General features: G+C 48.5%; 1 protein-coding gene and 1 long non-coding RNA gene across 2 annotated transcripts in view; one reads left to right on the top strand and one right to left on the bottom strand.

The window, feature by feature from the left end:
* The window catches only part of LOC307212053, a 326,205-nt gene that overhangs the window by 39,623 nt on the left and 260,935 nt on the right, over positions 1-25,647 (bottom strand). The gene's annotated exons all lie outside the window — the stretch shown is intronic.
* The window catches only part of XKR6 (XK related 6), a gene marked incomplete at its 5' end in the record, with an annotated part of 172,786 nt that continues 150,050 nt past the window's right edge, over positions 2,912-25,647 (top strand). The window contains one exon of the mRNA XM_079968679.1: positions 2,912-3,720. Within this exon, the coding sequence (XP_079824805.1) occupies positions 2,912-3,720 (809 nt within the window). The remainder of the gene's footprint in view (positions 3,721-25,647) is intronic.

Below are 25,647 nucleotides of genomic sequence, written 5' to 3'. Positions count from 1 at the left end.
CTAAAGCCACATAACTTCATTCCAGCCTCCTTCTAACATTCCTTAATTTTACAATGTTTCTGTAAATAAACTTTAAATTTCTTCCAATCTTCTTCCACCGACTCTTCTCCCTGGTCTCGGATTCTGCCAGTCATTTCCGCCAGTTCCATGAAGCAACCTTGACATTATCAGCACCACGCTCTAACCAACTGAGCTATCCAGGCTGACTTAGGTCCATTAATTTCGACATGGAGCTGAACAGCAATTCATATTCCTTTGCTTACTTCCTTATGTGCAATGGGGCCCCCTCTTTGAATGGCACTGTGTATTATTTCACTTATTTCTAAATGTAAGCTTTCTCGGCTGCTCTTGAAGGTTCTCCTGCTCACCCTGCTGAGATGGGCCCTAGGCTCCTCCCCCAAAGTTCTGTGCCTAGCTGTCAACTTTTCCCTTTTTTTAAAGGGAAATTCCCTTATTGGGGATAGGATTACTCACAAGAAAAGGGAAAAGTTAACAGCTATGGTTCCGCGCTGAGGACGCCACAGGGATAGACAGCAGCCAGCAAACTAGCAGGCAACGCAGGCCAGGCACTAAAGCAAGCAAAACTTCAGCACCACGGACAGCGATCAAGGGAAATAAATGCCCGTCAAAGGCTAGCAAGCCGCTCAAGGAATTCAGAAGCCTTTTGAGCTAAGAGATACTGTGAAGACATTGAGTCCAGCTCTCTGATCTTGAACTGGTCTGAGTCTCATGCTCAATGGACTGAGCAATATAAGAATATAGCAAGAGCATTAACGGATCAGGCCCAAACCCTGTCTGATCTATCGGAATAGATGGAGAGCAAAAAATGAGAGCTGTAGAAACTTATAAGGTTCTATATAGGGGTTTTTTTTGGGGGGGGGGGGTGTAAGAATGTGGGGCTTCCAATTCAACAACCAGTGGGTTAGTCTGGTTGCTGTCATGAGAGGTGCAGTTAGCGGTGGGAGCAGAAAACCAATTTTGTTTTAGAGGAGTGGAATAATTTAAAAAGACGTGAATGCCTTTAAGTGGGTGTGCTTGGAAGAGGCAGAGAAACAGAGACACTTACTCACTACTCCAAACCACTGGGGTGTATGCTAAGGTTAAGTCTACAAAAAGGTGGGCTGCTCTGGGTCAGAGTAAGACCTTTGGAGGCACTGAACACTGAGAAGATTACAGTGCCCACCACAGATGTAAATAAAAATAAATAAGGAATCAAAAGGGGGGAAGGGGGAAGGGGGGGGAGAGTGTGGAATGTAAAGAAGACTAACAAAGTTCTGATTTTCCCCAAAATGATTAAGGTGTGTTTTTTTTGTTGTTGTTCTGTTTTTAAATAACAGGAACCTGGAAAACAGGTATCTGCTTTATACGCAGTCAGAACCTTGGGTCCATCTAGCCCAATAATGTCTACACTGACTGGTAGCAGCTCTCCAGGGTTTTCTCTTCTAGACCTACCCTAAGATACCGTTGGAGATTAAATTTGGGACCTTCTGCGCGCAAAACAGACAATATAATTTAGCACTGGGGATGTTCCAGAGCTGGGAGGAGGAGGAGGAGGAAACAGAAGAGAAAGTGATCTAGCGCATTCTTTGCATCTGTGCTTTTGCAAAAGGTACCCAAGATGAATAAAGTCAGCACAGGCTGCTGGACTAGGTGGGCCTTGGGCCGGATCCGGCCCCATGGGGCTCTTGTGATGTTCTTAGGAAAGCTGACATGGAGGAACAGAACGGAAAGGAACCGTGCTATGATGGAGACCGGCTTTTCTGAAATAACTCAAGGGGGAGGATGGCGTGGGAAAAATCCGGTGTTCCTGCTTGCAGGGCATCTTTGGGGCTGTTGGCATAGCCGGGGTGTGTGCAGGAAGAAGACCCCCCCCCCATAAGCGCTTCGGAGTGGGGTCACATACTCATTCCAAAGGAGGAAACCTGGGGCGGGGGTGTCTCCTTGGAGAAGGCACCTCTAGAGCAGGCCTTACGCTCGGCAGGTAGAGAGGCAGGCAGCCGGCGCAGGCTGCGCGCAGCCCGGAGGGCGCCCCTCGCCCCCTTGCGGAGGGGGCCCGGAAGCACACATCTCCACCCCCTGCCCTCCACCCGCACCGCGGGAGGCCTCTCCGGGCCAGGGGGGCGCCTAGCGCGGCGTCGCAGGGGCCGCCTCTCCCGGGATGGACGAGGCGAGGGGCGCAGAGGCGCGCGTGGCGGGGGCTGCAAAGCGGCCTGGCCGGGCGGGCCTGGGCGCACGCGGCCAGGGGGCTTCTTCTCGGCCGTGGCGGACGTGCCAGCCGGTGTGTCCGGTGGTCGCTTTCCTCCTCCTCCTCCTCCTCCTCGGCTGAGCGCCTGGCGGCTCTTCCCCGGCGCTGGCACTAGGGGTCCCCTAGCCAGCCAGTCTTGCCTGCCTGCCTGCCCCTTCCTGTGCGGCGGCGGCGGCGGTGGCGGCGGCTGCTGCTTGCGGGTCTGAGCAGAGGAGGAGGCGGCGAGCGCGAGCAGGCGGGCGGTGGGGAGGGGAGATGGGGGGCCCGGCCGGTCTGTAGCGCCTCCCTCCTCCTCCCCCGGAAGCGGAGGGGAAAGCAGGAGGAGGAGGGCGGCGGCGGCGGAGGAGGCGGAGGAGGCGGCCGTGGGTGGCGGCGGTGGCGGCGGCGGGGAGGGCATCCCGAGCCCTGTGGCCGGAGGGGGCCCGGGAGGCGGGAGGGAGGGGCGGCAGGAAGGAAGCGGCGGGGAGGAGGAGGAGGAGGCGGAGGAGGAGGCCGGGGGAGGAGGAGGAGGAGGAGGGAGGGGAGGCAGGCGGCCGGGCAGGCGGCGGCGGCGGCGGCGGAGGGAGCCGGGCTGCCGGCCCGGGCAGCAGCGGGGGAGCCCGGTGGCGGCGGCGGCGGTGGAGGAGGCGGCGGCGGCGGCGGCGGGGGGGCCCGGCGGCGGAGGTGATGGCGGCCAAGTCGGACGGCAGCGGCTTCTCGCAGCTGCACAACCTCGACGACCACCACTATCACCACCACCACCATCATCACCACCTGGCCGGGGGGGCCGCCGCCGCCGCTGCCGCCGCCGCGGGCCAGGGGGGCTGCGGTGGTGGCGGAGGCGGCGGAGGCGGCGGCGGGAGCTCGGACGACGAGGCCGGCGGGAGCAGCTCCATGCACATCTGCCACTGCTGCAACACGTCGTCGTGCTACTGGGGCTGCCGGAGCGCCTGCCTGCGCAGCCTGCTGGGCCGGGGGGCCGGAGGAAGCGGGTCGGGGGCCGGAGCCACCGACCCGCTGGCGCCGGGGGCCGGAGGTGGCGGCGGAGGAAGCGGCGGCGGAGGCGGCGACGGGCCGTCGGCGGCGGGGCTGGCGGTGGAGCGGCCGTGGCTGGACTGCCTGTGGATTGTGCTCGCTCTGCTGGTGCTGGTGGGCGACGTGGGCACCGACCTCTGGCTCGCCCTCGACCACTACGGCCGCCGCGACTACCTGTGGTGCGGCCTGACGCTGGCCTTCGTGCTGCTGCCCTCCGTGCTGGTGCAGATCCTCAGCTTCCGATGGTTCGTGCAGGACTACACCGGAGGAGGCCTGGGCGCCGTGCAGGGCCTCACCAGCCGAGGGCCTCCCATGATGGGATCCGTCGGGGCCGGCCGCCGCGCCGGGCATCGCCACTACCACGGCGCCGGCGGCACGCCCGGAGCTCAGCGCCTCTGCAGGCTCTCCGTCTGGATTTGGCAGTCCGTCATTCACCTGCTGCAGATGGGACAAGTCTGGAGGTAAGCGGGCTGGCGGGGCGGGTGGGGGCCTCTATGCAGGTGGGTGGTTAGGCTTCCGTCATATACCCCTCTCCCAAATGTATTTATGTACATGGAGGCAGGTTGGACAAGGCCAGTCTTCAAACGGCAGGTGGAGGAAGGATGACCTCAAAGGGTTATTGGATGCACTCAGGTAAAGGTGTTCTATTCCCTCCCTCCATGAAGGCTTTGAAGAAGGGAGCAAGATTCCCGCCCCCCCCCGTTCCAAGTAGAGACAGGAAAGTGACCCTCACCACTTCTCAGAAGGGCATGAGGGACAGTGGTGGGGGAGGCAAGAGGAACCCCCCCCCCGACTTTGCACATCTTTTGCCCCAGGAAAGGGTGACCCCCCTCCTTCCTTTCTGCACCTGGAGGGTGAGGGAAAGGAGGAAGGCAGGTGACAGGTGGAGCAAGGTGATTTCCCTGCAGAAGCGTTTCGATGAGCTTATTCCTAGAGAGAAGGAAGACCCAGGCCGGCTGGGGGGAGAGAGAGGTGTAAACCCCCCCCCTCTTCCTGTCCCTACATGCATCTACTGGAGTCATGGGAGAGACTGGGAACGAATGCCCCCCTTCCTGAAACACAGGTAGGGAAAGGTGATTGCATCTTCTGATTCAAGAGCTTCTGGAGCAATGGGAAGCCAGCCTCCAGAATTTGGGCCAGAGATAGGGTGAGCTAGTCTTAGCATTCACTATGGTAAAGGATACAGACTTAACCCTCCTTAGGAATATTTCCTGTATGCACTATGAGGAAATAGGATACCAGAATAAACAGATAACAGGTTAGAGTGAACATGTATCTGGAGCCCTCTCCCCTCCCCCACCTCCCCCCCCCAAAGGAAGCACACACAGTATATAATTGGGTGTAGCAGGAAAAGGGGGTGCTTTCGATGCACACCTAGTCAATACCCATTCCCAAACTTAATCCCCATCACCCACCCCAAAAAAGCAGCAAAACTCACCTCCCAGACTGCGCTAGTGCAGTTGGGATATTTAAAGGAGGAAGGTAATTGCCCACTGCTATATAAGTTTCACGGATATTGGGGTGAGGAGGGATTTCCCCCCCTCTTCCAAAGACTGAGTTCACCCCATAAGAGAGGGTATAGTTGCCCTTGGATACTGGCACAGAGGAGAGGTGATATTCTGGGGCAATTGGCAGGCTCAAGGGCATCTCCACAAAGCGGGTCACCTGAAGAAGACATCTGGCCAAGTGTCTTTAGATCTAGAGAGAAAGGGTGTTCTGCACAGCTTCTAAAACAAAATATCGTTTTGTACAGGTGGACATAGGGAGGACTGCCCCACAAACCTAATTGTGGGGTGGGGAATTTGGCATCCTCCAATGCTTGGAGATGGAGAGGGTATGAAGTCAAAGGATAGGAAGGCCAGCCGCTGATCCTCTACACTACTGCTGTACTACAATTCCCATCATCCCCTGGACCATTGGTCCTGCTAGAAGGGGCTGATGGGGGTTGGAGTCCAACAGCAGCTGCATGGCCTGAGAGCCTCGTCACCTTGTGTGGAATGAAATGCCTTAAAGCCACCATAGCAGAGAGGTGCAAGACATTCCACCCTAGATGCCTCCTGGGATGATAGAACTTTTGTAAGCATTTCCTGGAAGGGGCCTTTTTTGGACCCTGGTCATACCTTGAACCCAAACATGCATTTATGGAGCCTATTCTCTCTCTGTATGTAAGAAGATTCACACGACGCCAATGCTCCTGTTGTGGTGAACTGCAGGTCAGGCTGCAACCTAGTTGTAGGTCCTGACCCACCAGTTGAGGACCTGGGAGAAGTGGGAGGGGAGCATCTTCTCCCTTCAGCCCTCCTCCATTTGGAAGGCACCAAGGTGGTAACCCAACAACACTCTCCCTTGTCCCCCATTGGACATAGGGGGCTCTACCCTTGAATAAGGAACAGGTGCAAAATAAGGAACAGGTGCAAAAAGGAAAGCACCTTACCCTGTATTTTTCTGGGGCTAGAAGACTGGATTTCCTTATGGTGTCTGCGTGTGGCAGAGAATATTTAAATGCATTTGTACCAAAGAGAGAGAGAGCCGTCGGAGAGTCCTCCAGGATGGGCTTTAATGATTTGAGATGTCCAGATAAATTCTCTGCACATGCAAGTGTGAGCAGAAAGTAGGGCAACAGAGAGATGGCTCCCTCCTTAAGACATGCACATAGTGGAGAGATGGAGGCATCATTAAGGGTGTGTGTGTGTGTGCAATTCAGAGTTGTAGCCACCAAAGGGTGGTTTTCCTCCCAAATGTAACATTATATATAGGGCCAGAAGGGCTATCTCTCTCTCTTTCCCTGCTATTCACAGAGCAATGAGGGCCTTTAGGGCCAGCTCTTCAAGAGAAGACCCAAACAGCAATATCCCAGAGAAAGTACTGATGCCCCAATCGGAACACCTGTACCTCGCATCTCACACTGGAGGGTGGACATGGGTCTTCCCCTGTAGGACAGTGCTCACGTGTGGATTGACGTGAGGATTTGTGAATGTGGAGCTAGACTCCCTCCTCCCCTCCCTGTCCTTACACCTCCCTCCTCCCCAAATTCCACCCACATGGTTTGGCTACGTGAAACCTGGAGTAACGAGGAGGACAGTCGATACCACTGCCGGACAGAGGGGGAGCTCTAGGGTAGGGTTGGCTTCGGCTTTTTGAGAGAGGAACTGTGGGGAAAGATGCAGAGGGTGTCCTGGAGAGACCTTTGCTAAGATGGGAAACCTTTGCAGGGAGAAGATGGAGAATGAATTGCGGGGGGGGGGGGCTGCAAGGAAGGCCTTTTCCGGTGCACCCACCCAGGCTTGCCCACCACCTAACTGTTTCCCGCAAATGTGGTTGTCATGCATCTTTATGTGCACACGCCAAACCCTCGGGGGTTTTGCAAATTGAATTTAAAAGGGGGTGGTCGTAGCAAGATGCCAAAGCACTCTTTTTCGTCTCAAGTTTTTGTGCAGAGATCTGAGAGCGCACGAGGCGTTCTGGAGAGACTCTAGGCTTACGTAATCTGAATCAGAGAGGGTAGAATAAAGTTTGGAAGATGAAATGGTTTAGGAAGCCCCTTGCCTTAGAGATGTGCCTATGTGCGTACGTGGATGCCTTGCTCATCCACATGTGCGCATGAAATTAGCAAGTGGAACAAACTGAGCTCTCTTCCTTGCAATCATTTTATGTGTGTGTGTGTGTGTGTGTGTATGATGAAGATGTATAAACAGAAGGAGTTTAGAAGGAGGAGGAGGAGGAAAGGAAATGGAGGGTTAACCGATGTGTTCCTTTAATGACTGCCTTAAATATATATTTATATATATTGGTGGTGAAATAAGGAGGGTGGAGGGATAGATTGTAACAATTTGAATTGGTTGAAGTGGGGAGGGGAGTGGGGAGATGTTTGATGGCCAGCGATGGTTTAATGCTCAGTGATGTTGAGATTGGAAGGGCTAAGCCAGCCCCGGCAGAATTCTCTGGATTGGCTTTGAACCGATTTAAGATGGAGGCAGCCTCTTTGAGAGGGTGGGGAGAAGCCAGGTTGGTGCTGGTGTGTGTGTGTGTGGGGGGAAACATCCAAGGGTGGGGGGAAATGGAGATTGCACAGCAAAGATCGTTCAGAGAGGGGCGATGAAGGAAAGAAGGCACCCGCTTGTGTGTGTGTGTGGCTTGTATGAAATTGCAACCCTGGGAAAAACGCGACGGTGAAAACATGCATCACAGCAGCATAGATTTCCTTGCTTTCCCGAAATGTCATTCGCACCTCTTCTTGCAGAGGAGATCCCTTTTGCATGACCTTATTTTTTCCATGCTAGCGTGTTTAGGGGAAAGCAAGAGGGTTCTCCCCCCCTACACACAAACCTTCCCCAAGAGATTTCTGCTTTGCTTGTGGCACGAGAAAAATGGACGTGTGCCAAGTTCATTTCTCCTCCTGTGGTGTACCCAAGCACCGACCACATGCGCCAGTCCTCAGTAGCCGCTGGAGTAGAACACGTGTCTGGCATGTTGTGGGTCTCATTTTGGGGGCAACTGTGTGAGTGCTTGGTGGTGTGTAAGGACAGGGCTGATCCCGATTCCACCTTCTTTCCCCACCCACCCTTCCCAAAACCCTGTGCCACGTTGGAACAAACGGTGCTGGTGAGATCCTGGGGTCCGATAGCACCCCAGCTGGATTCAATACATGGGACCACGCATTGCCTACTATGCGCTATTGCGCCGATCTCAGAGGCTCTGAATATTCGTTGCAACCAAGTCGAACACTTGGTTTTCCTCCAAACTTTGCTACCTGGAACGAGGCATGCGGGTTAAAACTGGCGTACGTTGGCTCTTTCGCTATGGATTAGCAGAGAAGGCTCAGTTTGGAATCCCGGACAGCCGTCATATCCATTGAACAAATGCGTAGAGGTAACTGTTGTCAACCTTTCGTGGTTGTCATTTTGTATATTCTTAATTTTTTTTTTTAATGCCTCCTCACTGGCTGTTATGACCGTCATTTGAATTACTCCTGGATGCCGCGGTGTGGCTAATCCGTACAGACACTGTTTAAAACTGCCTTTGCCAGCGGCGAAAATCTTTGCATATTGGACTGGTGAAATGTTTGCATTTGGAGGGGTTTGCTGGGGGAGAGAGAGCGGGGACTGACTCAGTCATTGCAAACGAATCAGTATCAAGCTTCTTACCTTTCATGGTGATTGAGGAGAAGGGAGAGGGACGCTCGCTCACTGGTGTGGCACTTCCTTCACATGCAGAAGGTCCTTGGTTCAGTTTCCAGCCATGGCTGGAAATGTCCCCCTGCCTGAAGCCTCGGAGGAAAGCTGCCAGTCCGTGCTGGCAGTATTGATCTTGAAAGACATAGGGGCTGACTCAGTTCAAGGGAGCTTCATATGCTCTTACATTTGTAAACTCAAGCGCATGCATGCTTACCTATAATCCTTGTGTAGGGATGGATCTACAAACAGCGCATGGGTTCTTTTGTAGAGACGTTGATGTTATAAATATATGAACCGAATTGCCTAACATGCTCTATAGAGGCATTGACCCTATTGCGAAAATCATTGTGGGGTAGTAGAACTTTTTCCTGGTGTTCGGAGCTGATGTGGTTGCAAGTTTAAGGTTGCTTTCACAGAAAGATCTAGGGATCTCTCACTGTGAATAGGGCATTTTGGGGAGGCGGCTTATTTATTTATTTATTGCAGGGGAACAAGTTTATACAAATGAAAAGGTCTGGGTGGATGTGAGACAGGAACCCAGTTTGCACATCACTGTAAACTATGGGTAATAGTTTACTGGTCAATGCAAAAAATCTGCGCCCGGGTGTCGAAACTGGGTGGTTATGGTTTGTTTCACTCCAACAAGTCACATTCCCCGGTTCAGACATAAAGCTAATCAAGGGAATGTGGTCTGTCCCCCCCCCCAAATGTGGTAGAAGTGAAAAGCAAAGAGTCCAGTACATGAGTATGCACGGTAAACTATGGTTTGCCATGACACGTGAATAATGCCAGCATCTGAAATGTCATCAAGGAAAGTCTCGGAAGACTTAAATATTGCCATAGCTGCAAGCAGAGCTTTTTTTTTCCCCTGGAGGAACTCAAAGGTACGCAGTACCAGAATCTCTTTTTTGTTGTGTGGCACTTCTGTTGCGTGGCAGTAAGTGTGGCGCTTACTGTAATAAATTCATGGTGAGTACCGGCACCTATCTTTCTAGGAAAAAAGCACTGACTGCAAGAATGTTAGTAGCTGCAAGATGGTGTGCGCTTGTAATTCCTACCGTACAAGATCAACTCAGTCAAACATGGTACATTGCAATGGTGTCCTAAATTCATAGAAATTGTACGATTGAGGGAGACGGGAAAAGGAACAGTTTGAAAAACCCTATACACCTTTCGTTACATTTATGCAACAAAAGTTTAAAATTCATTGATAGGATGCCTTCTCACTGTGAAAATTTGTTGTGATTTATTTCTTGTTGCATTTTTATCCCACCTTTTGTCGAAGGAACTCAAGGTGACATACACAGTTCTCTTCCTCCCCATTTTTATCTTCACAAGATCCCTGTGAGGTAGGCTAGGCTGAGAGACCATCACCCAGTGAGCTTCATGGCTGAGCAGTGATTTGAACTCAGGTCTCTTAGGTCCTAGTCCAGCACTCAAACCTCTACAGCAAACTGGAATGTTGTAATATTTAGGAGGTGATATACAGAGACTGGTGGTTAATGAGAGCAATAAATAATGATGTTGTGTATTAAATATTATTATAGTGTGTGTGTGTGTGTGTATATATATATATATATACATACTATATATATAGTATATACTATATTATATATATTATATATATTATATATAATACTATAAATATTATTATAGTATATATACTATAGTATAGTATATTATTATAGTATATAGTATATAAGATTAGGTTTCGTTATGTATTATATGCTATATATTAGTATCATAGGGTATGTTGTATGGTTGGTAAATTTAATTTTAAAAGATTGCCGTATGGAAACTTATATTTGATTGAGCAAAGTTATTTCATGTGGCTGGTTAGTCACACTGTTATTCCGCATGTAAGCTGCAGTTGAAATTCCCTCTTCCCTTTCCACCTTTTTTAAAAAAGCGAAAGACCAAAGTTTCCCGAATGTTTTAAGATTCTTGAAGACGAAACTCCCCCCACCCCCAATATGGCTGAAAATTTGTACTTGGTTGCATTTGAGAAACTCCTGCGTGGAAGGGAATGTGGAGAAGGTCAGAGCCTTCATAAAACATCTCCAGCTGACTGTGAAAACTGCAGATCGTTAAATGAAGTCTTGGCCACACCCAAGCGACATTTGCCAATAGGAATAAGGGGTACAGTGCAGAATGATAACACGTCATGGGCACTCCTGAGATAGGTAGAGGTAAGGTAAAGGACACCTTGGACAGTTAAGTCAAGTCAAAGGTGACTATGGGGTTGCGGCGCTCAACTCGCTTTCAGGCCAAGGGAGCTGGTGTTTGTCCACAGACAGTCATGTGGCCAGCATGACTAAACCACTTCTGGTGCAATGGAACATCATGACAGAAACCAGAGCTCACAGAAACACCTTCCTGCCACAGCAGTACCTATTTATCTACTTGCACTTTGACGTGCTTTCCAACTGCTAGGTTGGCAGGAGCTGGGAGCTCACCCCTCGCGGGGATTTGAACCACCGACCTTTCGATTGGCAAGCCCAAGAGGCTCAGTGGTTTAGACCACAGCGCCACTGCAAGCTTGGCTGGCTTCTATGGTGGCCAAGACTTTGGAACTCTCTCCCTAAGACTGGCTTCCTCTTTGTTGCCCTGCTGGCAGGTGAAGACTTTCTTGTTCCAACAGGCTATTGGGAATATATTGCTTTTAATGAAAGGGCTGGAACCATTTGGCTTTTACTGTAATTATTTGTTTGGTTTTAATACGGTGTGTAATTTTAACTCTACCAGTGTTTAACTGTTCTTTCCTGTGTTTTTGGCTGTTGTCATTTTTATCTCTAAACTGCCTTCGGGGGGAAAAGACAGGGTATAAGTTGTGGGCATCATTCTGTCTCGAGGTTCAATGGAATGAGCCTCTAGGGGTGAAGTCAAACCATTGTGTTAGCAACATTGACGTGACCTCACCTGGGCAGGATGTATGGAAGTCCTGGGCTACCCAGATGACAAGACCACCCTCTCGACCTTGCTGATGTGGTTCAAAGGAAATGAGAGCGAGATGTTTGGCACCAGCTTGGCTGCAGGAGTTGCTGGGAGGAGGTGTGCAATTGCCATCCAAACATCTTGGGGACTCCGGATTTGTGTAGCGTTTATTCGGTAGTTTTCTCTTCTCCTGACGATATCCCACAAAGCAGCGGAGGTTGAGGAGCTGAGTTTCCCTTCTCCTAGGTGGGCTACCTTCCCAGGTAGACGTGCCTCATTTGCTCCAGGTGTATAATTATATACAGTGATACCTTGGTTCTCAAACTTAATCTGTTCCAGAAGTCCGTTCCAAAACTAAAGCGTTCCAAAACCAAGGCGCGCTTTCCCATAGAAAGTAATGCAAAACGAATTAATCCGTTCCAGACTTTTAAAAACAACCCCTAAAACAGCAATTTAACATGAATTTTACTATATAACAAGACCATTTATCCATAGAATAAAAGCAGTAATCAATACTATAAAATAAATAGGACAGTCAAGTGGTACCTCAGGTTACAGACGCTTCAGGTTACAGACGCTTCAGGTTACAGACTCCGCTAACCCAGAAATAGTACCTCGGGTTAAGAACGTTGCTTCAGAATGGGAACAGAAATCATGCTCCAGCTACTTGGCAGCAGCAGGAGGCCCCATTAGCTAAAGTGGTGCTTCAGGTTAAGAACAGTTTCAGGTTAAGAACGGACCTCCGGAACGAATTAAGTACTTAACCCGAGGTACCACTGTATTGTAGATGATAATTTTTTTTTGAAAAATTCTTACCTGCACTGATGATAGTCATTGTTTGAATGGGGGCTTTTATCCATTTCCGCAATCACATAATCAATCAATCAATCAGTAGCTGAACTGGGTTTCACACAGTCACAAAAACAAATTAAGCAAAAAAGCCACAAAAACGCAAAATAAGTAGCCAAAAGAAAAGGGCCAAACTTAATCCGTTCCCATTTGACTTCCGAAATGTTCGAAAACCAAGGCACGGCTTCTGATTGGTGCAAGCGCCCCAGAAACAATAGCCGACAGCTGTGTCGGATGTTTGGCTTCTGAAAAACGTTCGAAAACTGGAACACTTACTTCCGGGTTTTCGGTGTTTGGGAACCAAGACGTTTGAGAACCAGGGTACAACTATACTGCAATTGTCGTTGTCGTTGTCATCACACATTTATGTCCTCTCTATCCAGGCAAGCAAGAGCGCTTAGCAGGGTTCAAGGACACTTCCCAGCCAGGAATTCCAAGCGTCAAACAAGTCCGATGAGGGATGTGGCTTGGGGAGACTTCTCAGGGCCAGATAAAGATGTCTGGAGGGCCATATTCAGTCCCTGGGACTGAGTTCCCTCCTACTGTATTATAGAGGGCAAAAGTAAAGGGTCGCCATGAGCAGATGGCCGCCTCCCCAGATTTCCGCTGCTGGCCCCAAATGCCTTCTTTTGCTCAGAGAAAGGGAATACGTTGTCCTGTATCAGCTGCCCCAAAGTGGCACGCGGATTCTTCATTTCTCCAGCGGGTCCACCTTTTGTTTAAGCCGTGGCCGCAAGTAGGTTAGTGGGTCATAATTTGCTCTGTCCTGAAAAACATAAGAAGTTTAGCTTGCAGCGGAGGCTGTATAATTTAATCCCCCTTCAGTCGGCAGCAGATTGCGGCGTGGTGCGTCCAGAATGATGCGAATTCCCAGCTGCCCTTCTGGTGGACGGTCACTGGAGGGAATCCCGCTCAGTTTACGTTGGAAGGTGGTATGGTTCTGGTGTTGGCAAATGCTCATGGGATCAAGTGCGACCCCAGGATGAAATCAAGGTCACAAAACCTGCCCTATAGGGTGGCAATCCTCCTGCTTGTATGTACAAAGGAGGACAATGCCATCTTTGCTGCTTCAAAGCTGAACATTGGGATGGATAATCATCTTTAAACGGCAATAATAATAATAATAATAATAATAATAATAATAATAATAATAATAATTTATTATTTATACCCCGCTCATCTGGCTGGGTTTCCCCAGCCACTCTTGGCAGCTTCCAATAGAATATTAAAATACAAAACCTATTAAACATTAAAAGCTTCCCTAAACAGGGCTGCCTTCAGGTGTCTTCTAAAAGTCTGGTAGTTGTTTTTCTTTTTGACATCTGGTGGGAGGGTGTTCCACAGGGTGGGCGCCACCACCGAGAAGGCCCTCTTCCTGGTTCCCTGTCACCTCACTTCTCACAGGGAGGGAACTGCCAGAAAGCCCTCAGAGCTGGATCTCAGTGTCCGGGCTGAACGATGGGGGTGGAGATGCTCCTTCAGGTATACAGGACCGAGGCCGTTTAGGGCTTTAAAGGTCAGCACCAACACTTTGAATTGTGCTCGGAAACGTACTGGGAGCCAATGTAGGTCTTTCAAGACCGGTGTTATATGGTCTCGGCGGCCACTCCCAGTCACCAGTCTAGCTGCCGCATTCTGGATTAGTTGCAGTTTCCAGGTCACCTTCAAAGGTAGCCTCACATAGAGTGCATTGCAGTAGTCCAAGTGGGAGATAACCAGAGCATGCACCACTCTGGCGAGACAGGCAGGTAGGGTCTCAGCCTGCGTACCAGATGGAGCTGATAAACAGCTGCACTGGACACAGAATTGACCAGCACCTCCATGGACAGTACAGAATGACTCCCAGGCTGCGCACCTGGTCCTTCAGGGGCACACTTACCCCGTTCAGGACCAGGGAGTCCCCTCCACCCGCCCACCTCTTGTCCCCCCAAAACAGTACTTCTGTGTTGTCAGGATTCAACCTCAATCTGTTAGCCACCATCCATCCATAGTTAAACTGTGGAACTTGCTTCTGGAGGAGGCAGTGAGGGCCACCTGCTTGTCTTGGACAAATTCATGGAGGAGAGGCCTACCAATGGTTGCTATCCACAATGGCTGTGCTGTGTCTCCGTAGTTGGACACAGTAATTCTTATGAATAGCAGTTGTTGGAAACCAGAGGAGGGGAGAGGGCTCTTGTGCTTGGATCCTGCTTATGGCTGTACCACAGGCATCTGGTTGAGTGTTGGTCTAGTTGACCATTGGCCTGGTCCCTCAGTCTCTGCCTTTGTTTTTTGAATGATGACTCAGAACAGCAATTCGCTAGTACCTCTTCACACAATGCGTCTTCAGTTTGTGAGATTTTCTGCCATGCCATATAGTTTTGGCTGCTGGTTTAGAAGGCCATTAGCCACGATGCCTCTGCAGAACCTCCACATCCAAGAGTAGTCTATCTCTGAATATCAGTTGATGGGGGACAAACAGGCGGGGATTGTTATTCATGCTTTGGGCTTCCCCGAGGCATCCACCTGTCACTTTGGAAAGCCAGGTGGGTCAGCTTTTGCCAACCTGATGCCCCCCACATGTTGGCGGGACCTGATGGGACTTGTAGTCCAGAAAATCTGGAGGGTTATTGGCCAAGGTTGGAGCTGTTGTATTCTTCCTATATTCTGCTGCTCAGCTGTAGAGAATTGTCTCCCGACACATTTGTTCTCAGTTTCTCCTAGGTTTCAAATAATTAACACAGAGGCATTCAGGCAGGTGAGGTTGTAAACATTTTTGCGGGCCATTACATTTGCAGGCTCCTTTGCAAGTCAAACGTTACCAGTTTACTTCCTGATCCAAAAAGATTCAGGATATGGGGGGAGGTGCACAGACGTATTAAGGAAATAATACTTGTTTGTTTATAAAAAAAACTTACTCAGCATGATTTACGAGGATAATAAAAGCAAAGAATGAAAAAATAAATAAAGCAAGATTATGCTCCTCTATAAAGTGTCTTATTCTTCTTTTTCTTTGGCAATCACTTGTAGCCAAGATTGTCTTCCATGAATACGGTCTTAACAGCGAGTCCGTAAGTGACTGTGGAGGCCAATTCTGGATCCACATGTCCTTCCACAGTGGGGACATTGGTTTTGGGGTGGGAGTTGATCACGGTGAGGGTTTGCCAAGCGTACCTTCCTCTTAGCACATTTCTCCCTTTTGTCCTGAGTTTGAGCATCTTCAAAGTCCATGACACCTTTGGTAGAGGCTGTTCTCCAATTGGAGCGCTCGCAGGCCAGTGTTTCCCAGTTGTTGGTGTTTATACTACATTTTTTTTTTTAAATCGCCTTGAGAGAGTCTTTAAACCTCTTTTGTTGACCACCAGCATTACGCTTTCCATTTTTAAGTTCAGAATAGAGTAGTTGCTTAGGAAGACAATCATCAGGCATCCGAACAACATGACTAGTCCAACGAAGTTGATGTTGAAGAATCATTGCTTCAACACTGGTGATATTTGCTTCTTCCAGTACACTGATATTAGTTCACCTGTCTTCCCAAGTGATGTGTAAATTTTTTCGGAGACACCGTTGATGGAATCTTTCAAAGAGTTGGAGATGGCATTTATAAGTGGTCCATGTTTCACAAGCATACAGTAAGGCTGGTAGTAGCATAAAGTGTACTGCTGATCCAAGCTATAAATGAGTCAACAAAGCTGCCTCAAGTTAATCCCAGGCAATGGAGTGTATGAACTTTGGAACTCCCTGCCTGTTGACATCAGACCGGCATCTTTGCAGTAGCTCCTGCTTAAAACATTTTTGCTTACGCAAACCTGTCCACAGATTTTAACCTTTTAATACAATTTTAATACTTTTTTAAACAGCCCCTGGATAATTTTAACGCTTTATTTTAAATTGTTTAAAAATTGCAATCATGTGGTAGATACATTTTGTGAAATAAAATAAAATAAAGAAATATTTGGAGAAAAGTGCTCTCTCAGCAGTCTTGAACCATTAAAGTTTATAACCCACACCATGAATTGGGCCTGAAAATATATGCAGATGTATGGAGATATATGCAGAAATATATGCAGATATTTGCAGCTTGGGGGGTTCACAGCCACTCACCCTTGTCAATAATAATAATAATAATAATAATAATAATAATAATAATAATAATAATATTTATACCCCACCCATATGGCTGGATTTCCCAGTTGAACTACAGAATTCTGAGCAAGTTGAAGTTTCTGAGTCATCTCCAAGAGCAGCCCCACACAGCCTGCATTGCAGCAGCCCAGAGAGGAGATGATAATTTCATGTATGGCCATTTCTTTTTGGTTGGTAAAGAACAGGAAAAGTTTGACACAAATAGGAAGGTCAGAAGGATAAGGGTAGAGAATCAAGGGGGGGGGAATAAGGCTGTGTGTGTGTGTGTGTGTGTGTAAAAAAAAAGAACTTTGTGAAATCACAAATGTTTTGGAACATTATGAAAAGACAACAGTGATTCATTCTTAAAATGGGACCACATGAGGTATGCCCAGTGAAATTGAGACACAGAAGGAAAAATACTATAAAAGTACTTTTTCACATGCTTTAAAAAATAGTCGTAATTAAAAACATAATTAAAAAAATAAGCCGACAACTTCCATTATAGAGATATGAAAACTTTCTGCGCAGTATTTACTGATTCTGGTAGTTAGCTGTGTTGGTCTGACGTAATCGAAATAAAAAAATAAAATAAAATTGTCCAGTAGCACCTTAGAGACCAACTAAGTTTGTTCTGGGTATGAGCTTTCGTGTGCATGCACAATACCTTCAGATACACGGAAACAGAAGTCACCAGACCCTTATATATAGTGGGAGGGTGGGGTGGGTTCCCCACCCACCAAGAAGGGTAAAAAACATGCCAAAGTTATTTTTGGTCACCTGGATACTATCCCTTGCTTTTTTCTGTAGGACTAATTGCAGTCATTAACAGTCGTCAACAGGTTTACCATACCCATCAAGTCAATCACCCATCTCCTATTACCCTTCTGAGAAAAACCCCACCCCACCCTCCCACTATATATAAGGGTCTGGTGACTTTTGTTTCAGTGTATCTGAAGAAGTGTGCATGCACAAGAAAGCTTATACCCAGAACAAACTTAGTTGGTCTCCACCTCATGAGAAGAGAAGACTCCCTGGAAAAGACCCTGATGTTGGGAAAGATGGAGGGCACAAGGAGAAGGGGACGACAGAGGACAAGATGGTTGGACAGTGTTCTCGAAGCTACCAGCATGAGTCTGACCAAACTGCGGGAGGCAGTGGAAGACAGGAGTGCCTGGCGTGCTCTGGTCCATGGGGTCACGAAGAATCGGACACGACTAAACGACTAAACAACAACAACAAAGGTGCTGCTGTACAATTTTTTTAGTATTTACTGAAAAACTCTGTACAGTGGTACCTCAGGTTAAGAACTTAATTCATTCCAGAGGTCTGTTCTTAACCTGAAACTGTTCTTAACCTGAGGTAGCACTTTAGCTAATGGGGCCTCCCGTCGCCGCTGCCCAATTTCTGTTCTCATCCTGTAGCAAAGTTCTTAACCTGAGGTACTATTTGTGGGTTAGCAGAGTCTGTAACCTGAAGCATCTGTAACCTGAAGCATCTGTAACCCAAGGTACCACTGTAGTAGGTTTTAGGATTGTCTTAATAGTCCAGGAAAGATACATAGTTAATCTATTGGAACTGCCAGGAGTAAGGACTGCTTTGAAGAATAATGAAGTTTCTTGGCCAGCCAGATATGTATTGATGGCTACTAGCCATGGCGGCAAAAGCACAGACTTCCTGCTGATATAGCTGATTGCCAGACATTATGGAGTAGCGGGATAGTTGCCATGATCCTGGCTGTTGTTGGAAGGATGCAGAAAGGATGCTGAGTTGAATGGAACATCGTGTGATCAAATGACTCTTAGGTTCTCGTGTTAAACCGGTGTGGGACAGAGCATGGCATGGGTGAAGGGACCTGTCATGTGGAGAAGTTCAGAGGACAGCAATTAAGGTGGTTTCCCCAGCCACTCTGGACGGCTCCCAACAGAATATTAAAAACATGCTAAAACATCAGAGATTAAAAACTTCCCTAAACAGGGCTGCCTTCAGGTGTCTTCTAAAAGTCAGATAGTTGTTTATTTCCTTGACATCAGGTGAGAGGGCGTTCCACAGGGTGGGCACCACTACTGAGAAGGCCCTCTGCCTGGTTCCCTGTAGCTTCACTTCTTGCAGGGAGGGAACTGCCAGAAGGCCCTCAGAGCTGGACCTCAGTGTCCGGGCAGAACGATAGGGGTAGAGACTCTCCTTCAGGTATACTGGACCAAGGCTGTTTAGGGCTTTAAAGGTCAGCACTAACACTTTGAAATGTGTTCGGAATTGTACTGGGAGCCAGTGTAGGTCTTTCAAGACTGGTGTTATGTGGTCTCGGCAGCCACTCCCAGTCACCAGTCTAGCTGCCGCATTCTGGTTTAGTTGCAGTTTCCAGGTCACCTTCAAAGGTCGCCCCACGTAGAGCGCATTGCAGTAGTTCAAGCGGGAGATAACCAGAGCATGCACCACTCTGGCGAGACAGTCTGCGGGCAGGTAGGGTCTCAGCCTGCGTACCAGATGGAGCTGGGAGACAGCTGCCCTGGTCACAGAATTGACCTACGCCTCAATGGACAGATGTGAGTCCAAAATGACTCCCAGGCTGCACACCTGGTCCTTCAGGGGCACAGTTACCCCATTCAGGACCAGGGAGTCCCCCACACCTCCCTGGCCCCCCAAAACAGTACTTCTGTTTTGTCAGGATTCAACCTCACTCTGTTAGCCGCCATCCATCCTATAGACACTCACACAAGACAAATAGGGAGAACCTTGTTGTGGTCAGATCCTGCTTTTGGATTTCCCACAGGGATCTGTTTGGTCACAGAACAGGATGCTGCACTAGACAAACCACTGTCCTGATCCAGCAGGCTCTTATCTATTATATGTTTAGCACAGAGGATCAAAAAGGGATTAGAGAGAGGATGGTAGCCTTCTCCAGGTATGTGATGTCACAAAGAAGACAGCATAGATTTGTCTTGGAAGGCAAGGCTGGATCTAATGGGATTAAAGTACAGGAAGGTGGTTTTTGGTGGAATGTTAGAAGAAACCTTTTGATGGCAAGAACAGGTCAGCAGTGGAACCAGTTGACTAGAAGGGTGGTGGACCCTATGTGTCTGGAGGTCTTGAAGGAGAGACTGGACAACCATCCACTGGGCATGCTCTAGCTCAGTGTTAGGTTGCAGTCACCAAAATGAAATGTCTAGCTGGTATTTTTGGCCAAATGAGCTCTAAAGCCTTATTTTTCAAATGATGGGCTGTCCGTGATTGATTCTCAGTTAAACATCTGGCTAGTCCAGTGGACAACCTTGAGGTAGGTTAAGAACTTTGAGAACTTAAAGCAGAAAAGTCACTTTATCCAGGGACTGTCCATACCTACATTGGCCTATTCCTACCTCTTTTTCTTATTGGTGACACGGACCGTTCATAATGTAAGAATATTCTTCACAACTCTGAGCAGGGCAGTGGGGGTGGGGTAAGTGAAGACACGCAACGACAATTAACTATAATGTCATTCACTGCTCTGGCTCAGGCTGCATTTTGGTTCAGGGATTTTTTCCGGATTGTGCAGATGAAATATAATGGGTAGAATTCTGCAGGATGTATTGCTAGTGTGTGAAAACAACCAAGATCCAATGATGCCCAGGTATATACCTCCAGATGGTGGAGATGTCAGGCATTATCCTGGTGCCAAGCCTCTTCACTTGGTGGCAAGTGTCCAACAGTCAGGTGCAAAATGCGCCTGGCTCCTGGCTAGTTTTGAAAACTATTGAGGGCCAGACTAGATGATTTCCAGCACCCTCCCCAGTACTTTGATCCCGGGATTCTTACTCCCCACCTTAGGCAAGTGGCTTGGTCTCAGGCTGGGCAACCCTCAACCACAACTTGGGGATAATAACGCTGACCTACTTTGCAAGTTTGTTGTAAGGGTTGCAACAAAAATGGTTGTTGTTGTTTAGTCATTTAGTCATGTCCGACTCTTTGTGACCCCATGGACCAGAGCACGCCAGGCACTCCTGTCTTCCACTGCCTCCTGCAGTTTAGTCAAACTCATGCTGGTAGCTTCGAGAACACTGTCCAACCATCTCGTCCTCTGTCATCCCCTTCTCCTTGTGCCCTCTATCTTTCCCGACATCAGGGTCTTTTCCAGGGAGTCTTCTCTTCTCATGAGGTGGCCAAAGTATTGGAGTCTCAGCTTCAGGATCTGTCCTTCCAGTGAGCACTCAGGGCTGATTTCCTTCAGCATGGAGAGGTTTGATCTTCTTGCAGTCCATGGGACTCTCAAGAGTCTCCTCCAACACCGTAATTCAAAAGCATCCATTCTTCGGCGATCAGCACCCATATAAACGATAAGCACCAGCAACAACAGTAGTAGAATTATTAGCATCATCTTATCAAAGCTGTTTGTTTAGACTACATTAATGACGCATCTCCAGGCCTGATAGTGACTGTGAAAGGCATGTGTTTGGGTGTTGCACGTGTATGCTAAATGAGGGATGCTTTAAAAACAACAATAACACAGCTCTGGAATGAATGGTGGAAGTGAAACCCTTAATATATTTAGAAGAATGGAGAATTGTTGCACACGAGCCAATCCCATGGTTTTCTTGGCTGAGCCTATGATGTCTCATAGTCTCGTGTGCCATATGGGGCAGGAGCCAGGATTCTGAATGGCCAGCCAGGGTGGCAGAGAAGACAGCCAAGAAGAGGGAAATTCAGTCTGAGATCTGGCAAAGGTGGTGTGGAGAGGGCCTAGAACCAAGCTGTATGGTGTTGGGTGTTTGGCTCAGCTGCAATGATGGCTCTGGGTGCACCAGCAATGATGTTCCCTTGATGGAGGTCGACAGGGTTGTGGCTCAGGGGTAAAGCACATTCTTTGCTTGCAGACGGTCTCAGGTTGAATTCCTGAATTCTCCAGGTAGGGCTGGCGAGAGACTTTCCACTCCTCAATTGAAGATATGGAGCATTTAAAAGGGCTTTGCTCTGATTTGCAGCTTGGTTTATAGCATCAAGCCCACCAATGGGACGTCCTCAGCCAGGGTCCTCTGGAGTGGCTGGCAAAATGGTTTAGAAGGGCTTCTGTGCGCTTTGCTTAATTAACAGAACTAACTTTGCCAGAAGCCTGAAGTGGGGTGTAAAAATGTCCTGAGTGGCCGTCAGCTTGGACATCTTTTAGAGGAAATTAGACAAACCCATGACAAATAAGTCTGTCGATGTGGCTGTGATGGCTATGTTCAATATTCGCCGTAGGCTCCTTATACCAACTGTTGGGAATCCCAAGTGGGAAGAATGCTCTTGCATCTGGTTGGCCGCTGTGAGAACAAGAGACTGGATCAGCCTTTGGTCTGATCCAGCAGGACTCTTCTTCTGCTATAATAATAATAATAATAATAATAATAATAATAATAATAATAATAATAATTTTTTATTTATACCCCGCCCATCTGGCTGGGTTTCCCCAGCCACTCTGGGAGGCATCCAACCGAATATTAAAAACAATACAGCATCAGACATTAAAAACTTCCCTAAAAAGGGCCGCCTTCAGTTGTCTTTTAAAAGTTGTTTATTGCCTTGACATCTGCTGGGAGGGCATTCCACAGGGCAGGTGCCACTACCGAGAAGGCCCTCTGCCTTGTTCCCTGTAACCTCACTTCTTGCAGCAAGGGAACCGCCAGAAGGCCCTTGGCGCTGGACCTCAGTGTCCGGGCTGGATGATGGGGGTGGAGATGCTCCTTCAGGTATACTGGGCCAAGGCCTTTTAGGGCTTTAAAGGTCAGCACCAACACTTGTGCTCGGAAACGTACTGGGAGCCAATGAAGATCTTTCTGGACCGGTGTTATATGGTGTTCTGTTATGTTCTTAGCGGTTGCAGATCTCTCCTTAGGGATGTCATTCAGGCATCTGGGTGGACCAAATAATTTCCTGGTCCTGTCCAGTGACCAAGTGGGGTGATGTCAGGGACTGGGCAGAGGAGGAAAGGGGGAGACTGTTTCCCCAGCCTGACCCTTCCAGGGAAGAAGAAGACAGTTCAGAATTACAACAGGGGTTTGAGGGAGATCACCGCTCAGAGGAAGATGAGGGGGGAAGTTGGGAAACAATGGGAGAGGAGGAGGAGGAGCTGGCTGCCACGTTATCACTAGAAAGCATTCCAGACCCACCTTCTCCCACAACCCGGCGAGCCTTAAAAGTAGGAGAGCAAAGGCTCTTCTGCCGAGATGGTATGTCGGGTTGCCATGTTTCAAAAAGTGAAAATCCAGACACAAAAGTTGTTGAGTTTTTGAGATATTTTTAAGGAAATTTGCAAAAAATCTAGACTTCCGACATAGGTTGCCATAATATAATAAAGCCTACATACAGCAACAGTGTTTTGTAGGCTCCTATAATGTAAGCCTGCCAGCCTGCTCCCTAAAATATCACTGGTTTGCTCCTTTCTATATATAGGGTGCCTACATTCTGCATGGACTGGTTGCATGGCCACACGCGCAAATGGCTTGAGATACCTATTAGGTCCAGAAATTACCATATAGCATATTGTTGTTGTTGTTTAGTCGTGTCCGACTCTTTGTGACCCCATGGACCAGAGCACGCCAGGCACTCCTGTCTTCCACTGCCTCCCGCAGTTTGGTCAAACTCATGCTGGTAGCTTCGAGAACATTGTCCAACCATCTCGTCCTCTGTCGTCCCCTTCTCCTTGTGCACTCAGTCTTTCCCAACATGAGGGTCTTTTCCAGGGAGTCTTCTCTTCTCATGAGGTGGCCAAAGGATTGGAGCCTCAGCTTCAGGATTTTTCCTTCCAGTGAGCTCTCAGGGCTAATTTCTTTCAGAATGGATCGGTTTGATCTTCTTGCAGTCCATGGGACTCTCAAGAGTCTCCTCCAGCACCATAATTCAAAAGCATCAATTCTTCGGCGATCAGTCCAGCTCTCACTTCCATACATCACTTCCATACATACATATAGCATATATTCAACACAAAAAACAGTGACAATTTGTTGTGATAAAGGACAGCTGGACATATAAAGTGCCCCATTGCCTTCAGTAGCTTAGGGCGTCATCAAACATAATCCAGCCCTGTATTCCAGCTATGTCTGGGAAATTCCGGGCGCATGGCAACCCTGTGGTATGGGAAAGGAGAACACAATCAGGATGATCCCACATGATTGGAGTTTCCATATATTACCAAGGTGATTCAGGAACCCAATGTGCTGCTTTTTCCCCAGCAGACACCCACCCACCCACCCACCACTTCAGTCATGCCTGAACTCGACTTAAGTGGCTTTTGTGCAAGTTGTTTGCTTTTTTACGTTCTTACATCGATTGAAGGTGATCTGTGGAATATTCTATGAAATGTGGCGGACTTGGAAGACACTTGACTCGAGTCGCTCAATATGAGGCTGGATTTGCACAATCGTTTGCCTCATTGAAGCCTGCTGTTTTCTTAGGAGTGTTTTACACACAGAGAGAATAATGTACACACAAGCTTGGCAGATAATGCCTTCTGCAAGGCAGAAGATCTAGAGTCTAGCTCCAAACCTTCGCAGCACATGTGTGTAGCGACAGCATCCGAAATCTTCCAGGCACCGGGCTCATTTGGCACCCGGCTATCGGCCACAAAGGGATGCGGGTGGCGCTGTGGGTTAAACCACAGAGCCTAGGACTTGGCGATCAGAAGATCGGCGGTTCGAATCCCTACAACGGGGTGAGCTCCCGTTGTTCGGTCCCTGCTCCTGCCAACCTAGCAGTTCGAAAGCACGTCAAAGTGCAAGTAGATAAATAGGTGAGAATCTGGCGGGAATTTGGCGGGAAGGTAAATGGCGTTTCCGTGTGCTGCTCTGGTTCACCAGAAGCGGCTTAGTCATGCTGGGCACATGACCCGGAAGCTGTCTGCGGACAAACGCCAGCTCCCTTGGCCTATAGAGCGAGATGAGCGCGCAACCCCAGAGTTGGTCACGACTGAACCTAATGGCCAGGGGTCCCCTTTAACTTTACCCTTTATCAGCCACTTGCGACCATGCCTCTCCATCATCTGGAGGCAAATGCCTGGGGATAGTTGGATCTGGATTGTTTTCACACACTAATACCCCACTGTGTAGGATTCTATCCATTATATTTTAGCTGCACAAACGGAATGAGTTTTAGGAACCAAAAAACCATATTGAAAAATATGACTTTTGAGCCATCTGGCCCCAAAATGGCAACTAGGTCTTCCCTTTTGGCAACTGTAATTCTGGTTTAAGGAACCATTTGTCACCCAGCTTATACAGTCATACCTCGGGTTACAGACGCTTCAAGTTGCGTTTTTTTTTTTGGGGGGGGGGTTACGGACCCACCGAAACCTGGAAGTACTGGAACAAGTTACTTCCCGGTTTCGGGGGTCGCGCATGTGCAGAAGCACTGAATCGCAACCCACATGTGCACAGACGCACCACTGCGGGTTGCAAACGCTGCAGGTTGCAAATGTGCATCCCACACGGATCATGTTCGCAACCCGAGCGTCCACTGTATATCTGAATTTCTAACTGCACAGCACGGGATGCAAGAACTCAGAGGTGTCCAATGACGCTGAACCTTGGAAGATGCAGGAAAGACAATGGGAGGCACTGCGCCACATAGGCTATTCCAGATGAGAGACTTGTTTTATTCTTCAGAATTAAAACAGTGTGTGCTTTGAATCGTTTCTGGAGAAAACCAAAGAGCCGCCTTCACGTTAATACATAAAAGAAAGAAAACAGGGAGGTTATGAACTTCAAACTGCATCGAAGCCATGCTTAATTTTTAGGATGCAGTAGCTGCGTTGGCAAAAACCAAATAAATGGAGATCACCCTTCGAGAAATCGGTCTTGTCCACAATTTGTTTTAATTTATTTATTTAATAAAATGTACACACCCCTTGACTGTAAAAGCAAGCGAGCTAACAAAGAAACCTCAAAGCCGATTAAACAAAGAGAACGTTTTCCGTAAAAAGAATTGACAATAATTTCAGACTTTGGAAAAGTTCAATTGGCAATAGACTAAAAAAAAGAGATTAAAACTCACATCGATTTTCTAAACATGTGGGCAGGGAGTTCCAAATTGTACGTTAGGGACCCCTGACCATTAGGTCCAATCGTGACTGACTCTGGGGTTGCGGCGCTCATCTCGCTTTATTGGCCGAGGGAGCTGGCGTACAGCTTCCGGGTCATGTGGCCAGCATGACTAAGCCGCTTCTGGAGAACCAGAGCAGCGCACGGAAACACCGTTTACCTTCTCACAGGAGTGGTACCTATTTATCTACTTGCACTTTGACGTGCTTTCGAACTGCTAGGTTGGGAGGAGCAGGGACCGAGCAACGGGAGCTCACCCCATCGCGGGGATTCGAACTGC

The sequence above is a fragment of the Podarcis cretensis genome, assembly GCF_951804945.1.
Source record: "Podarcis cretensis genome assembly, chromosome: 3".
Taxonomy (NCBI): domain Eukaryota; kingdom Metazoa; phylum Chordata; class Lepidosauria; order Squamata; family Lacertidae; genus Podarcis; species Podarcis cretensis.
Note: the sequence above shows the minus strand (reverse complement) of the source record. Positions and strands in the feature narration are given on the sequence as shown.